The sequence below is a fragment of the Notechis scutatus genome, chromosome 2, assembly GCF_049901735.1.
Source record: "Notechis scutatus isolate UNSWTSFEM ecotype Mainland chromosome 2, rNotScu1.2, whole genome shotgun sequence".
Lineage (NCBI taxonomy): Eukaryota > Metazoa > Chordata > Lepidosauria > Squamata > Elapidae > Notechis > Notechis scutatus.
In genome coordinates this window covers 17,786,744-17,802,387 of record NC_142010.1, presented here as the reverse complement: position 1 = coordinate 17,802,387, position 15,644 = coordinate 17,786,744, and the positions used below count along the sequence as shown (strand labels likewise).

At 40.7% G+C, this 15,644-nt stretch overlaps 1 protein-coding gene and 1 long non-coding RNA gene across 2 annotated transcripts in view; one reads left to right on the top strand and one right to left on the bottom strand.

Moving 5' to 3' along the window:
• Positions 1-15,644, bottom strand: part of LOC148131849 (uncharacterized) — a 387,282-nt gene that overhangs the window by 74,106 nt on the left and 297,532 nt on the right. The gene's annotated exons all lie outside the window — the stretch shown is intronic.
• Positions 9,432-14,993, top strand: LOC113430670 (vomeronasal type-2 receptor 26-like). Its single transcript, XM_087958862.1, has 4 exons — positions 9,432-9,479; positions 11,613-11,762; positions 13,546-13,672; positions 14,092-14,993. The coding sequence occupies exons 1-4, from the start codon at positions 9,432-9,434 to the stop codon at positions 14,991-14,993; spliced, it is 1,227 nt and encodes a 408-aa protein (XP_087814988.1).

Sequence of the window (15,644 nt, the reverse complement as noted above, 5' to 3'; positions counted from 1 at the left end):
TTAAATCCTCGAAGAGTACCTTTTGCAATCCATCCTAAGCTGGACAAGGAACTAGACAAATTAATTAAACAGGGCATATTAGAGCCCGTGGCCTTCAGAAAAAGGGAAACCCCAATATTGACACCCTTGAAGAAAGAAGGCAGTTTAAGAATTTGTTCTGATTACACGTGCTTGTTAAACAAATATTTACAAATCAGCGCTTATCCAGTCCCAATTATTCAGCACCTGCTGCATTCTTTTGAGCCATTTTCTTGAAACTAGACATATCACAAGCCTATCAACAGTTCCCTGTTGATGACACAGGCGCAGAGCTATAAACTATTGTAATGCACAGGGGCGCTTTTAAGTGTAGGAGCCTCCAATTTGGTGTTAGTGTAGCCCCAGGAATTTTCCAATCATTAATGGAAAGACTGCTTCAAGGGTTATCTGGCGTAATACCTTATTTCGATGACATTTTAATATCTGCCATTGACAAGCCACAGTTACTGCAAAGAGTCAGAGGTGTCCTCAAGTGTTTCAGAAAGTCGGGTCTCAAATTGAAAAAGGGGAAATGCACTATTGCCACCCCACAGGTCGAATTTTTGGGGTACAGAATTGACGCCTCTGGCATTCACCCAATCGAATCCAAAGCAAGGGCTATTCACAAGGCACCCACACTAACTAACAAAACTGAACTTCAGGATTTTTTGGGGCTTCTTAACTTCTATGCTTCATTTTTGCCACATAAGGCTTCCATTGCAGAACCTCTGCATAGACTCCTGGACAAACAATCCCCGTGGCATTGGGGACCTAAGGAAGCCTATGCTTTCAAAGCAGTCAAATCATTACTTACATCTGATGCTGTTCTAATTCAATTCAACAAAAATTTGCCTTTAGTCTTAGTTGCAGACGCATCACCTTTTGGCATTGGAGCCATTTTAAGTCACAGACTGCCTAATGGTTCTGAGGCACCCATTGCCTTTTTCTCCAGAACGTTATCTCCAGCTAAGCTCAACTACAGTCAAATTGACAAAGAGGCTTAGGATGCAGTTGCTTCAGTCAAGAAGTTCCATTTTGACACCATTTCGAGTTAGTTACAGATCATAAGCCTCTTTTGGGTCTTCTGTCAGGCAACAGACAAACGCCTCAGATTTTGTCTCCAAGAATGACCAGGTGGACATTATTTCTGGCTGCAGATTCCTATACACTGGTTCTTCGAGCAGGCAAAACCTCAGCCATGTTGATGCCCTTAGTTGCTCTCCCCTTCCTGTTCCAGTTGAGGATCCTGCACCAACCAATGCTGTGTTCCTAATCAATGACCTCAAGCTTCCCATCACCACCTCTGATATTGCTGCACACTCTGCCAAGGACAAGGTAATTTCCCAAGACCTTGACTGGGTGGGAAGGGGATGGCCTACATCCCCTTATTCTTCAAAATTCGTGCCTTTCAAAATTCGCCAGCAAGAATTGTCTTCTTTGCAAGGCTGCTTTATTTGGGGACCAGGGTAGTGCAGACCTTCCCAGTTGCAGACCTCGGTTTTAGAAGTCCTGCATGGGGGTCACCCTGGCGTTGTCAGGATGAAGGCTCTAGCTCACAGTTATGTATGGTGGACGGGCATGGATGCTCAGATAACTAGCTGGGTGAATGCTTGTCAGCCATGCCAGGCCACCAGACCTCCTACAGCATCCTCTCCAGGAACGTGGGAAGATTCAGGGGGGCCCTGGTCCAGGGTGCATATTGTTCTGGCTGGCCCTTTTCATGGGCGAACATTCTTAGTGATGGTTGATTCTTTTTCTAAATGGGTAGAGCTGACTTTAATAACCTCCACAACTTCAGAAGCTGTCATTAAGGCCCTGATGAGAATATTCACCACCCATGGCCTCACTGACACCACTGTGTCTGATAACGTCCCCCAGTTTACTTCCTGTGTTTTCCTAGCTAACCAAGGAATCAGACACGCCCTAACAGCTCCTTTTCACCCTGCCAGTAATGGTCTGGCTGAAAGGGCAGTCAGATCTGCTAAGGATGTCCTGGAGATGCTTGGGCCCATAGATTGGCACTCCAGATTTGCTAAGTACCTCCTAACCCAGCATATGACTCCCTGTGCCACCACAAATAGGTCTCCAGCTGAACTCCTCATGGGTCGCCATCTGAGGACAACTCTAGAAAGACTCCATCCAAATTACACCCCAGTCAAACCCCTGGGATCAAATAGCCAGACTAGGAAGTTTGCGGAGAATAACCAGGTCTATGCTAGGAACTATGCGGGTCACCCTTTGTGGTTTCCTGGGTGGATTGTGGCAGTAACCAGTCCTAAGTTTTACAGGGTCCAATTGCAAGACGGTCGCATTTGGCGCCGCCATGTTGACCAACTAAGGGGGCGTTTGGGTACGTCTACAGGTGGCCCTCTGGACGTTCCTGCTGCAGCGAGACCACCAGCACCCAAGGAAGCTCACCATGAAAATGACAGCGACGCGAGCCTACCTGAATAATCATTGGTCCTGCACCCGGGGCCGCCTGAAGCCGGGGTGCCCGCTTCTTCATCACGAGAAGCTGTTCGCCAAGTGGAGGAGTCCCATCCAGCAGCAGCTCTGTCAGAGCTTAGAAGATCTGGTCACCTGCGCAAGCGCCCAAGTTACCTGAAGGACTACGCATGCTCCATTCAGGGAGAAAGGAGTGTTGCATTCCGAAAAGATTGAGCTGAAGTCGTCACTCTGGTCCGTGCTTCCAGTGGGAACATGGACCTCTCCTATTGGCTGATACCGTTTGACAGCTGACTATAAAAGGGATTTGTCAAATGGCATCAGCTGTTGCCCCCCAGCTGGCTCCCTTGTTAGCGCGGCGGTCGCTGCAACCCTTTATTCTTTCAGTAAAGATAAAGCTGAAGTTTGCTCTACGTTCGCCTCTGTTATTCCGCCGCTCCACTATAGTTATGGTTGAAGCTGAAGTATTCATTGACAGGTAGGACAATGCAATCTATGATTTTATATACTATACTTAGATCGGACAGAACGTGGCATAGTTCTAGGTTTTCTAGGTCTAGAAGTTCAAGTCTGGTGGCATAAGGTATTCTGCAACGAGTAAAGGAGTGGAGAACTCTTCTTGTGAAATATTTCTGGACTTTCTCAACTGTGTTAATATCCGGTACGCAATGTGGGTTGCAGACTGATGAGTTGTATTCGAGTATTCGTCTAGCAAATGTTTTGAATACTCTAGTTAGTAGTGTAATGTTACCAGAGAAAAAGCTACGTAAGATTAGGTTAACAACTCTTAATGCCTTTTTGGCTATGTAGTTACAGTGGGCTCTAGCACTTAAATTAATAGAGATGAATACTCCAAGATCCTTGACAGTGTTTGGATCATCAACAAGGTCTTGACTATTCAGACTGTATTTTATTTTCTGATTTTTTTTGCCAATATGTAAGACAGAGCATTTATTTCTTGAGATTTGAAGTTGCCATTTGTTTGACCATTCTGATACATAGTCGTGGTCTTTTTGAAGGGTAGCAGTATTATCTGTGGTATTGAATAGCTTTACATCATCAGCGAAGAGAATGCAGTTGCTCTTAATATGATCACAGAGGTCATTTATGTAGAGTATGAAGAAAACTTCCTTCGGAGGCACCACTATTGACAGGTACAGAATTTGATAGGATGCTCCCAATTTTGACCATTTGTTGTCTGTTTGACAGGAATGCGTCTATCCAGTTATGCAGGTGTCCAGAGATACTATAAGATTTTAGTTTTAGGAGTAGGTTGTGGTGTACCACTGAATCAGAGACTTTACAGAAGTCTATGTAGATTGCGTCTATTGCTTTGCCCTGATTGAGTTGTGTAGTCCATATGTTTTTGCAGTGCAAGAGTTGCAGATTACAGATTGTTCCTTTCTTGATTCTCAAAGTAGGATTATTCTCCTGAATCAAACAAAACTCTTTTCTCCAACTGCCCACTTTTGTGGCAATGTTCGTTCCCAATTCCCCTTCTCATTTTTAAAACCATGATTATTTATTCTCCTTTGGGATTTCCACCACCACAATTAATTGCCAATCAATGTGACAACCAATGGGATAGACAGCACCTGATAATCTCATTTGTAACAGCCTCTTTCAGTGATGAAGGCAGAGGTTGGAGTAAAGCTGGGCAAATACTATAGCAGTCTAATAGTTTAAAGGTAAAACTTCCAAATCTGGGGGCAAACTGGATCTTCCTCATTGTAATTGTGGTCTTCTGTGATCTCTGAGATTTAGCTCTGTGCTGAAGAAAGAACTGAAGGAAGGATCTCTTGCAGGATATGTCAAATGTTGCTGCTGCTGCATGTACAGCTTTTTCTGCTTCAGCTTCTGTCTCAAATTCCCTGTGCCAGTATGCTGATGAAATGTCCATTTAAGGTGATAATAGAAGAAAAGGAATGGTTCCATTACTACAAACCAGGAGACTATTGGATTACTGGAATAATGTCTGGAATCCCAGGTCGATTGTACCAATTTTCATTCTCAAAGCCTCCAACACACCAACAAAAAAGGTAACTGTCAGCACGTCCAGGATTCTGGTGATTGATTTTACCTGCTCCAATGTATTTTCTAGGAATGATTTCATTTCTCCTATTCCTCACCTTGAGAAAGGCAAGTCATTATTGCTCATCCCAATTTGCTTTAGAGCAGGGGTCTTCAAACTTGACAGCTTTAAGACTTGTGGACTTCCCAGAATTCCTCCTCCAGTCATGTTAGCTCAGGAATTCTGGGAGCTGAAGTCCACAAATCTTAAACTTGCCAAGTTTGAAGACCCTTGTTTTAGAGGAAAGGCTCCTGGGGAACAATGATTTTGTAAAACCTGAGTTTGCAAAGTTCCTTTTATGTTCTTTCACAAGTATCAGCCTCAACCCTGAGAAACACCAGGTATTGCCAACACTGTCCCATGATGAATCTTTCCTGGATGAGTTCTGCCTGCTTTCAAATTGATTATCTTGGGACTGTGGAGTCAGTAACTTTTTTATTCATATTTATTGTATTTATTTATTATTTATTTTATTTGTTTGTCAAACATCTACAAGATAACAAGTAAGGTATAAACATAAACATGAACAAAGGAAGTGGGGTGGGGACAGATAAATGGGGACAGTAAGTCAGGGGTGGAAAGCTAAATGGTACACTTATGCACACCCCCTTTAAGGACTCTTAGGAATGGTGTGAGGTCCACATTAGACAGTTTTAGATTGAAGTTGTGATCAATTGAGGCTGTAGCAATGGAGTCGGGTGGGACATTCCAGATGTTGACCACTCTGTCACTGAAGTTGTATTTTGTGCAATTGACTTTGAAGCAGTTTACCTTGAGGTTGAATTGGTTGCCCGTGTATTTTTGTGGTTGGAGCTGAAGAAGTTGTTGACAGGCAAGACATTGTAGCAGACCATTTTGTGTATTATGCTTAGATTGGACTGCAAGCAGCAGAGTTCCAGATTGTCCAAGCCCAAAATTTCAAGCCTGGAGGCATAGGGAATTCTACTGTGAGTGGAGGAGTGGAGTACACTTCTCTGAACCCACTCAATTGTGTTCATGTCCGATATACAGTGTGGGTTCCAGGCAGATGAGCTGTATTCAAGAATTGGTCTGGGAAAGGTTTTGTATGCCCTAGTTAGCAATTCTATGTTACCAGAGAAGAAGCTTCACAAAATAAGGTTAACAACTCTTAATGCCTTTTTGGCAATGTTGTTACAGTGAGCTCTGGGGCTTAGATTGTTTGAGATGAGTATTTATTAACAATAGTTAAAGAGTAACTGCCAATAAAGTGATTGAATGAATACCTTAGAACAGAGTGAGATCTCTTGTGTTTTCTCCCCACTGTTCCTTCCCCTTCCTTACATTTACTCTATATTTCCTACCACCTTGCCCCTCTTTCTTTCTACCCTTTAACACTTTTGCTACTTTTGTGGCTTCGCTGTTCCTTTTTGTTCAAATAAAAGGGATACCTTTTAAAAACCAAATTCAAGGAGGGGAGAGACTTGAGGTGATAAGTTAATGTTTAGTCACAGAGGAATCACATTAACTGGAGTTAACTGTAGAATATAGGACAATAACTTAAAAGCCGTGAATATTCTGCAGCAAATCTCTAGGTCTAAAAAAGTCTAGTTGAAGAGATATCCCTCTTCAAATCAGTAATACCTCTCGCTAATCCAGCACTTGAATTCAGCTGTTAGTCATCTCCAGGGTGGTATAACAGGAAGAAATCATATAATATAATCACAATGTACACAATATACACTCGGTAGCATCCCTTATTAACATTCTGGAGGCGTGGGAAGATACAGATTTCCCCCCAAGCATTGGGCTAGGAATAAGGGTTGTGAGCTGTGAGCATATGTAATCTGGTGCCTGGGGGTAAGGGTATGATTTTAATTACATTTTATGGATTGTTGTGAATTGATATGAGCGATAGATTAGCTTTGCAAATAGGTAAGCTCTAATTAGCAATACAATGTTTACAGAAAAAAAGCTTTGCAAAATTAAGTTTACAACTCTTAATGCTCTTTTAGCAATGCTGTTACAGTGGAGCATAAATCACCAAAGATAAGTACACCTAGGTCCTTAACAAGGTGAGGGTCCTCTGCTAGATCAATGCCACTTAGCGTATACTTGAAATTTACCAATTACGTTTACCAATATGTAACAGAGAACATTTATTAATCGAAATTTGAAGTTGCTAAATAGGTGACCATTCAGTAACATAGTCGTGTTCACTTTGCACAACAACAGAATTATCTGTAGAATTGAATAATTTTATTTCATTGGCAAAAATAACCCAATTGCTTTTAAGTTGATCACATAAATCGTTGATATAGAGCAAAACAAGATGATGAAATTTCTTATGTTGCAGTGAGAACACCTTCTACCACATTCTTCCATTCTTATTGGCTGTTCATGAGGTCAACCAGAATTCAAGGCTCTTACCCAACATCACCCTGGGCTACAACATCTATCAGAACTTTTTCAATGCAAGAATGACATATGAGGCCATGCTGGATGTGCTGTCTACAGGACAGGAGAATATCCCAAACTACAGATGTGGAAGACAAAAGAACTTGCTGGCTATTCTTGAAGAGATGAATTCTGAACTCTTTGACCATATTTCCAATGTCTTGAGCATCTATAAAATTCCACAGGTATAAAGCCAAATGAAATTAATTCCATGTTGTAAATTGTTCAGATTTGCCTAGAAGGCAGCACTTGTATATATTTCTCCAAATAAATTGAAAGTCAGAGATTAAATATTAGAAGAGCTGAAAGAATTTTTAATTCATAAAATGTGTGTGTGTGTGAGAGAGAGTGTATATACATATATATGTATAAGGTAAAGGTAAAGGTTCCTCTCGCACATACGTGCTAGTCATTTATGGCTCTAGGGGGCGGTGCTCATCTCCATTACAAAGCCGAAGAGCCAGCGCTGTCTGAAGACATCTCTGTGGTCATGTGGACAGTATAACTAAACTCCAAAGGCACAAGGAACGCTTCCCACCGTAAGGGTCCCTATTTTTCTGCTTGCATTCTTACATGTTTTCGAACAGCTAGGTTGGCAGAAGCTGGGACAAGTAACGTGAGCTCACTCCATTATGTGGTACTAGGGATTTGAACGTCGACCTTTCTGATCAACAAGCTCAGTGTTTTAACCACTGAGCTACTGCATCCCTACATATGTGTGTGTGTTTGTTTGTGTGTCTGTATATATTCATATGCATTGTATATATATATATATCTGTGTGTGTATATTCATCACTCGAGGATCCGATTGACTGAATCACATTAAATAAACATGATCCCTGCCTGATTTGCCCAATGCATTTGCTAATGAAATGCACAGGTCGTTAAATGCACAAGAGGGATCTCAGAGTGGGGAAGGCCATGCAGAGCATAGTGTTGAAAGAGGCCACCCAAAGTCTCCCCTGATACCTCATACTCACTTATAATCCCTTGGGAACCCCATTGTTCTTTTCGACTTCCATTCTGCCCTGACTGAGTGGATTGGTGGCCCAGAGAGTTATAACGTGATCAGAAGGGTGTGCTCTATGAGGACCACCAATGAACATTACCCACAGATAATTCAGAGCTCCCTGGTGTCAGGGTTCCAACGAATGCTCTAATTAATTCATGAGCCTCGAGCCAAGTTTCAATAGAAATCCAACTATTTATTAGGAGCCACATGTTGGCACTTTTCCCAAGTGCAGTCGGCTCTGCCCCATGTAATTTACAGTTCACCTATTACCCTGTTTCCCCCCTCCTCCCAGGGTGTGTCATTAGTCACATTCTCCAACTAAGAACTTTTGCCGGGCTGTGGAATTCACAGCACGCCTCTCTGGCTGGGCTTAGTAACTTGAGGCACAACATGGAGAAAGGTATGCATGGAATGTCCTTCTGATCATAGCAACAAACTGCAGATCTTCCCCCACTCCTTCTTATGGCAACTTGAGAGCAAACCAGGAATGCTTTACAAGTTGACATCTGGTTTCAAAGTGAGCATACAAAACAACAGGACAGAACATCAAGGGAACTTGCAAAATTCATGTAGTTACCATTTGAAACATCTCTCAGCAGTGGGAGAAGGGCCTTAGATTTACCATTTGACTTTCATCGTTAAAACTGGCAAAAACTGCCAATACCTTCTCTTTCATCTTAGATCAACTACAGTGACATGAACCAGATGGCTGAGCAAAATCATCGTTTCACTTTTTCATATCGGATGACCCCAAACCAAGAACCTCCTTACTCAGCGATTGTCCAGCTGCTCCTCCAGTTCCAATGGACATGGATCGGCCTCCTTTCTGAGGACAATGAAAGAGGAGAACAATTCAAAAGACGCTTGGAAGTTCTTGCCTTAAAAAATGGGATTTGCATTGTCCTCTCAGGAACTGTCCCAGAAGCAAATGCACAGACAAGTGCTGGAGAAACTCTCATGCAAGAAAAATTTAAAATGTTCTATTCTCTTCTCAAGAGTCAAATAAAAATTATAGTATGCCAACTAGATTTTCAGGCTTCGGCAATATTAGCAGCAATAATACAAACAATTGATATGACTAATACATCCATTATGGGAAGGGTGTGGATTGCAACAACTTTGAAAACTATAAGTGTAAGAATTTTTGAACTCTGGGTTGATCTCAAAAATAGATATGCTTTGTTTTCCTTCCTCATCCTGACAAAGAGAAGAACTCAGTATTACGACTTTAAATCTTATGCATCTATGGTCACATTGTATGGAAAGGAAGCATTCCAATGTTCCTATTCAAATCCTCTGTTATCAAAGAAAGTTTGGAAAAAATGCAGAGAAAAAGACAATTGGGAATTCCCGTCCCATGATTTGACTGCAAGAATCCTGTCTCAGGATTCCTCCAGTATTTCCCAAATAATTCAAATTGTGGCCCGGGTCCTCAGTGCTGCCTCTTCCTCCCAATGGAGTAAGAGGAGAATGCAGGTTGGATACCATCAACCACCCCAGATTGTACAGCCATGGCAGGTGAGTATTCTCCTTTGCGGTTCCATTGATTCTCCCCTTCCAATTCCTCAATATTAAATTAGATGTCAAAAGGGTGAGATATTCCAAAGAGCATTTGTCCAGTTAGTGGTATTTGAAAGTATCAACCCTGAAGCTCACCTGACTGAGGCCATTTTGATGCTTCAGTATTGCCACACTGGAACTGAGGGAAAGGGAGGCAGGAATAGAGATAACTGGGGTTTTGCTGTCTCCTGAGAAACAAGGACATTCCCAGCGATGGCCAGAGAGAGGATGAATGAAGTCACCAGGCAACTGGATGACACATTGATTAGACCATGTGACTGATAGTTTGGAAAGAGGAGGAAAACTTTTATTTTTAATTAAGTGAAAACCATGGTAATGTTTCAAGTCAGTTTTCACCAGCCTATTCCTATATGATATGTCCAATAAAACTGATATTTGAGGAACCTACTTACTGCAGAGTCCTGTTTGCTACAGGCATATTACTTGGAACCCTGACAGTGAGTTAGAGAGAGAGAGGTGATAGAGAAAAATATTCCAGATTTAAACAACCTGTCTAGTTTGGGATGCTTTTGTGTCACAAATAGCTCAATGCTGACAAAATGTCAAAATTAAACAAGCATCAAAATAGTCCAGCAATCCTCAACCTTTTATTGTGGTCACAAAGTCATCTAGTCTCCAAGCTAAGGAGTTCAGCTGGGTTGTTTGTTCTGGATTAAAATTGGACTTTGCTGCCTAAAAGTTTGTAACATAGCAACAAGGTATAAATCAAAGCATCTTCTGGGGACAACCAAAGGTTCATCCAATCATCTCCTGAACTAATGGATATGCTTCCATAGCTACTCTTTGAAAGAGATAACATCACTATGCAATTTTTGCTACATTCCTAGCCAAAAGTTAAACTCCGCTAACTTCATCTTGACCAGGACTGATGGTAAAATTGTATTCTCCATCTTCCCCCATGACAAGTTTCCCCATATCTGCAAATGGTCTTGCCTCAGATGGGCTGTGATGGTGAAGCTGCAAAACACAGAACATGAAACTTAGAATAATAGAATTTGAAAGGACCTCACAGGTTCCCTAGTCCAACCTACTAATCGAGCAGGGATCTTCAAACTTGACAGCTTTAAGATTTGTGGACTTCAACTTCCAGAATTCCTCCTCCAGTCATGTTAGCTCAGGAATTCTGGGAGGTGAAGTCCATAAGTCTTAAACTTGCCAAATTTGAAGACCCTTACCCTATACCATACCATTTCAGAGTAATGGTTGCCCAGGTCTCTTTTTGAAAGCCTCCAGTGATGGAGCACTCACAAGTTTTGAAGGCAAGCTGTTCCATTGGTTGATTGCTCTCACTGCTCAGAAATTCCTCTTAGTTGTAGGTGCTTCTCTCCAACCATTGTTTCTTTTCTCGCCTATTGGTACTTTGGGAAATGTTTTGACCCCCCCCCTCAAATATTAGAAAAGTGATATCATGTCTCCCCACTCCTTATTTTCCTTAGATTAGACATACCAAATTCCTGTAACTGTTTGTGGTATGTTTTATCTTCCAGCCCTCTAATCATTTTTTGTTGCTCATCTCTGCAGTCTTTCCAGAGTTTCAGTACCTTTTTTATATTGTGTTGATGAGCAGAACTGGATGCAGTATTCTAAATGTGGTCTTACTAAGGCTTTTTAAAATAATATTAGAACCTCTTGTGATCTTGATTCTATCCCTCTGTTAATGCAGCCTAGGATTGCATTGGCATTTTTATCTGCTGCCACACATTGTTGGTTCATATTTAAGTGATTGTCCACTAGGACTCCAACATCCTTCTCACAATTACTGGCATTAAGCCAAGTTTCACATAGTCTGTAACGTGTACTTTTGGTTTTTCTTGCCTCAGTGGAAATCCTTACTTTTATCTATGCTGAATTTTATTTTGTTAGGTAGGGGCCCATATCCAATTTGCAAAGATCTTTTTGGATATTCAGCTTGTCTTCTTGGATGTTGCCTATTCCTGCCAGCTTAGTGTTGCCTGCAAATTTGATGATTTGAAAAGGTTGAACTATTCAGAGTACCTCCAATGCAGAATAAGAGCAAGAAAAACATTGAATAAAGGCTCAAATTGTAATATTCTTTCTATGTTTCTGCAGCTCCATAGGTTCCTGAGGAACTTCCAACGTCAAAATATTTCCAGAGACGGGATTTCTTTTGATGAAAATGGAGTTCCTGTTGGTGATTTTGATATCATGCACTGGACATCAGTTCGGAACAAATCAGATGCGGGGGTGAAAATTGGGAGTGTAGAAAGCCAATCCTCTTCAGAAGTCAAGATTTCTGTCAATCAAAGTGCCATCCAATGGCCAGCTTTATTTAACAAAGTAGTTGAGGCTGCTTGGATTTTGCTCTCCTATTTATCTCCATATGTGTAAATTTTCTGCTCAGAAATAATTCTTATTGAGCCCAATTGAGATAACTTCCAACTAAGAGAACTTAAAGCCTCATTAATTTATTAGATATCATTTTACTTTAGAGGTCTTACAATAATCTGTCACACACTGGAACCTGCTGCATTGTTTTGCGGAACTTGCAATCTACATGATTAAACTGGAATATGTTGCCATAATTTATAGTACATGAAATTAATTTGTTTTCAGTAAGAGAAACTCCAGAATGTCTATGTCAGTCATCCAGGTCATGGTTGTGCGAAAGGTGTTTTTTCAGAAAGCACCTGGATTTTGTTTTCCCTTGAAGATGTTTCAATTCTCATCCAAGAATTTTCTGACTGAATGGTGGAGGATGGAAGGATTTGGAACTGCTGAAAAGACTGTGTTGTCAACAGGATATAGATTCAGCAATTGCAGGAAGGTTCCACACCCATTTGCACTATTCACGTGACCCTGAGGGCACAGATAAATTCCAAGGGGCCTAAACAACTTTCAAAAAGACTGTTAAAGACCAGATGACTGCAAGGAATATAAACCCTTCCATATGCAACCATTCAGTCAGAACATCTTATTGCGAGTATGTAATTACTACCTCCTTTACAGTTAACATTATTTACTAATATATTTCCTATCTTTATTCTATCCAGTCATACCAACATTCCCAGCATTAGTAATATTCTGATGATTCAAAATCAGTTGTCAGTGAAATGATGAGTTGTCTTTTGTAAAAGCTTCTTGGAGAGAAAATCCAGAATAGGAAGGGTTTAGCCCATTGAATTGCATAAGAGGAAGATAGCATTAAGAATGTGGTGAGGGAAATGAGGGCAGCTAAAAAAATCCATTTACATATGATTATACAATGATCAGTTGTAGGAGAGAAAGATAGGGACTCCAGAGAAAGCTAGATTTTGGAGGTTTCCTGAGAAAGCTAAGATGGAGAAAGAATATATACAAGTTATGGCATTCTCATACATGCTCTAAGGAGAAACACCTTTTGCAATGGAACTTTTTTCCTTTGGAAAGAAGAATAAGGCAACGAATCTGTTTTGGAATGTATAATGGAGATTGATAGAGGAAAGAGAATGACTCTTCATTTGCCCCTTGCAAGTAGAGTAATTAAAGGTCATGCCACTACTTCTTGACAGATTTTGCTCAATGTGCTCCTGACTTTTGGAAGCCAGTTGATTTCAGTAAACTTTTATAATTCATACTAATCTTGTGGTTTATTTTGAATACTAAAGGTGCCTCTTGCACATACGTACTAGTCGTTTCTGCATCTAGGAGGCAGTGCTCATCTCCATTTCAAAGCTGAAGAGCCAGCACAGTCAGAAGACGTCTCCATGGCCATGTGGCTGGCATGAATAAATGCTGAAGGTGCAAAGAATGCTGGCACCTTCCCACCAAAGTGGTCCTTATTTTTCTCCTTGCATTTTTGCAATCTTTCGAACCGCTTGGTAGGCAGAAGCTGGGACATGTAATGGGAGCTCTCTCCATTCCGTGGTCCTAGGGATTCAAACTGCCCAACGGCCAACCTTTCTGATCGACAAGCTCAGAGTCTTAGCCACTGACCCACCACGTCTCTTTATATATTGCCTCTAATTTATATATTGCCCTGATAAATCTTTTGGTTTATGTTTAGACGGTGCCTTATTCAAGATGTACAGAAAGTTGCTCCCCAGGTTATGCCAAGCTTGTGAGAGAGGGAGCCCCAGTTTGCTGCTACGACTGTTCTCTGTGTATGGAAGGAACATTCTCTGGGCAAGAAGGTACAGTCGGGGGCTTCAAAAGACAACAAGGATAGAATCAAAATTCTCTATTGCTTTTTTGGGGTATTTGATCAAGAAGCAAGAAAAAACATTACACATCTTGAAGGCATCCACAAACATTTCAGTGATTGAGCACTATCACTATCGAATTTTGTACGATGATGCAAGCATTAAAATAATCTATTGAGGTGTTACTTTCTTGCTTGGTTTTGGGAAAGAGGACAAGTTCTGAGAGGAGATAATCACATTCATCTTCAGCCTTTAAAAAGGTTGTTGGTTATTTTAACTAATGTCATGTCATATGAATATCCCTGGGCAGAAATATTATATTCCTTGAAAATGAAATAATTGATTTCTGATGCGGTTTTCATGCTCCTACAGCAGCAAAAAGAGATACCCACTAACCAATTTTTTTTCAGATGCAGCCCATTGTGAAAAGTGTCCAGATGACCAGTATTCCAATAAGAAGCGGGATCAGTGTGTCCCCAAAAGCATAAGCTTCTTATCTTATGAAAAATCATTGGGACTGATCCTGGCTTTCTTTGCCATTGCTTTGTCCCTAACCACTGCCTTTATTCTGGGAATCTTCATTAAACACCAAGAAACTCCCATAGTCAAAGCCAACAACCGTGAACTCACCTACGTCCTCCTGGTTTCTCTCCTGTTTTCTTTCTTGACTTCCCTTCTATTCATCGGTCGCCCCATGAAAATGACCTGTCTCCTTCGACAAACCATTTTCAGTATTGTTTTCTCAGTTGCCGTATCTTCTTTGCTGGCCAAGACTGTAATGGTGGTGGTGGCCTTCCTGGCTACAAAGCCAGGAAGCAGGATGAGGAAATGGCTGGGGAAGGGTCTGGCCCACTTGATTGTTTTATCCTGCTCTGGTATTCAAGTAGGCATCTGTATGACATGGCTGGGAATCTTTCCCCCGTTCACAGATTCTGACTTTCATTCCCAGCCAGAACACATCCTGCTGCAGTGCAACGAAGGTTCAGTGGCCATGTTCTACACTGCCCTTGGCTACATGGGTTTTCTGGCTGCCATCTGTTTCTTGGTGGCGTTTCTGGCTCGAAATCTGCCAGGGACCTTCAATGAAGCCAAACTGATCACCTTCAGCATGTTGGTGTTTTGTAGTGTTTGGATCTCCTTTGTTCCCAGCTACCTGAGCACCAAAGGGAAATACATGGTGGCTGTGCAGATCTTCTCCATCTTGGCCTCCAGCCTAGGTTTATTGGGTTGTATTTTTGTTCCCAAGTGCTACATTATTACACTGAGACCTGACATAAACACCAAGGAACATCTGATGATGAAATCTCATTAAGGTTCCTTGTGTTAGTGTTTATTTTTGTTCAGTTTACATCCAATAAAAAGCACATATCTTGAAGTAATGTTTTATGTATTCTCACTTATTTTTCTTCATTCTGTGTGCATTTTGAATTATAATAATTGAGTAGTAATGTTGCTAAAATAATTCAAACTATTTGAATTAATCATATCTTTCAATTGTCATAATCTGAATTCCTGTTAAAGCATCACTATCATCAATGACATTAATAAAATTTCTGAAACCAGGCTGGATAAACTGTTACCAGAGATGTTCTGATATGGTTTTAGACTTAATTAAAGATTATGGCTAATAATGTGTGTTTTTGTTGCTATATAGGTTGGTGTTATGTTTCGTTTTCAGGGATGATGTTTGTTTTTTTTAAACAAGTTTTATTAATTTTTAAAAACAAACAAATCATCATTAACCATTACATACTTAAACCTTTTTCCATTATAAATTTTACAAGTCAAATAAAACCTTATTTTATACAATATAATTCTATTTTAAACCATTTCCATATGAGCATACAAATACCTCTTATCCAGTTTCTCTTTACTTCTCTTTACTCTTATTCAATTTCACTATTATTATTTCATCTATTTCTTTCTGACTTGGTTACCATTATTCTCATTCTATATTTCTGCA

What these genes read in the sequence shown, in the direction of transcription:
- LOC113430670 (XM_087958862.1), top strand. Translation starts at nt 9,432, where the DNA reads ATGCAGGTTGGATACCATCAACCACCCCAGATTGTACAGCCATGGCAG. An exon ending in CGGGGGTGAAAATTGGGAGT is followed by an intron (nt 11,763 to 13,545) that starts GTAGAAAGCCAA and finishes GTTTATGTTTAG; the next exon opens with ACGGTGCCTTATTCAAGATG. An exon ending in AACATTCTCTGGGCAAGAAG is followed by an intron (nt 13,673 to 14,091) that starts GTACAGTCGGGG and finishes ATTTTTTTTCAG; the next exon opens with ATGCAGCCCATTGTGAAAAG.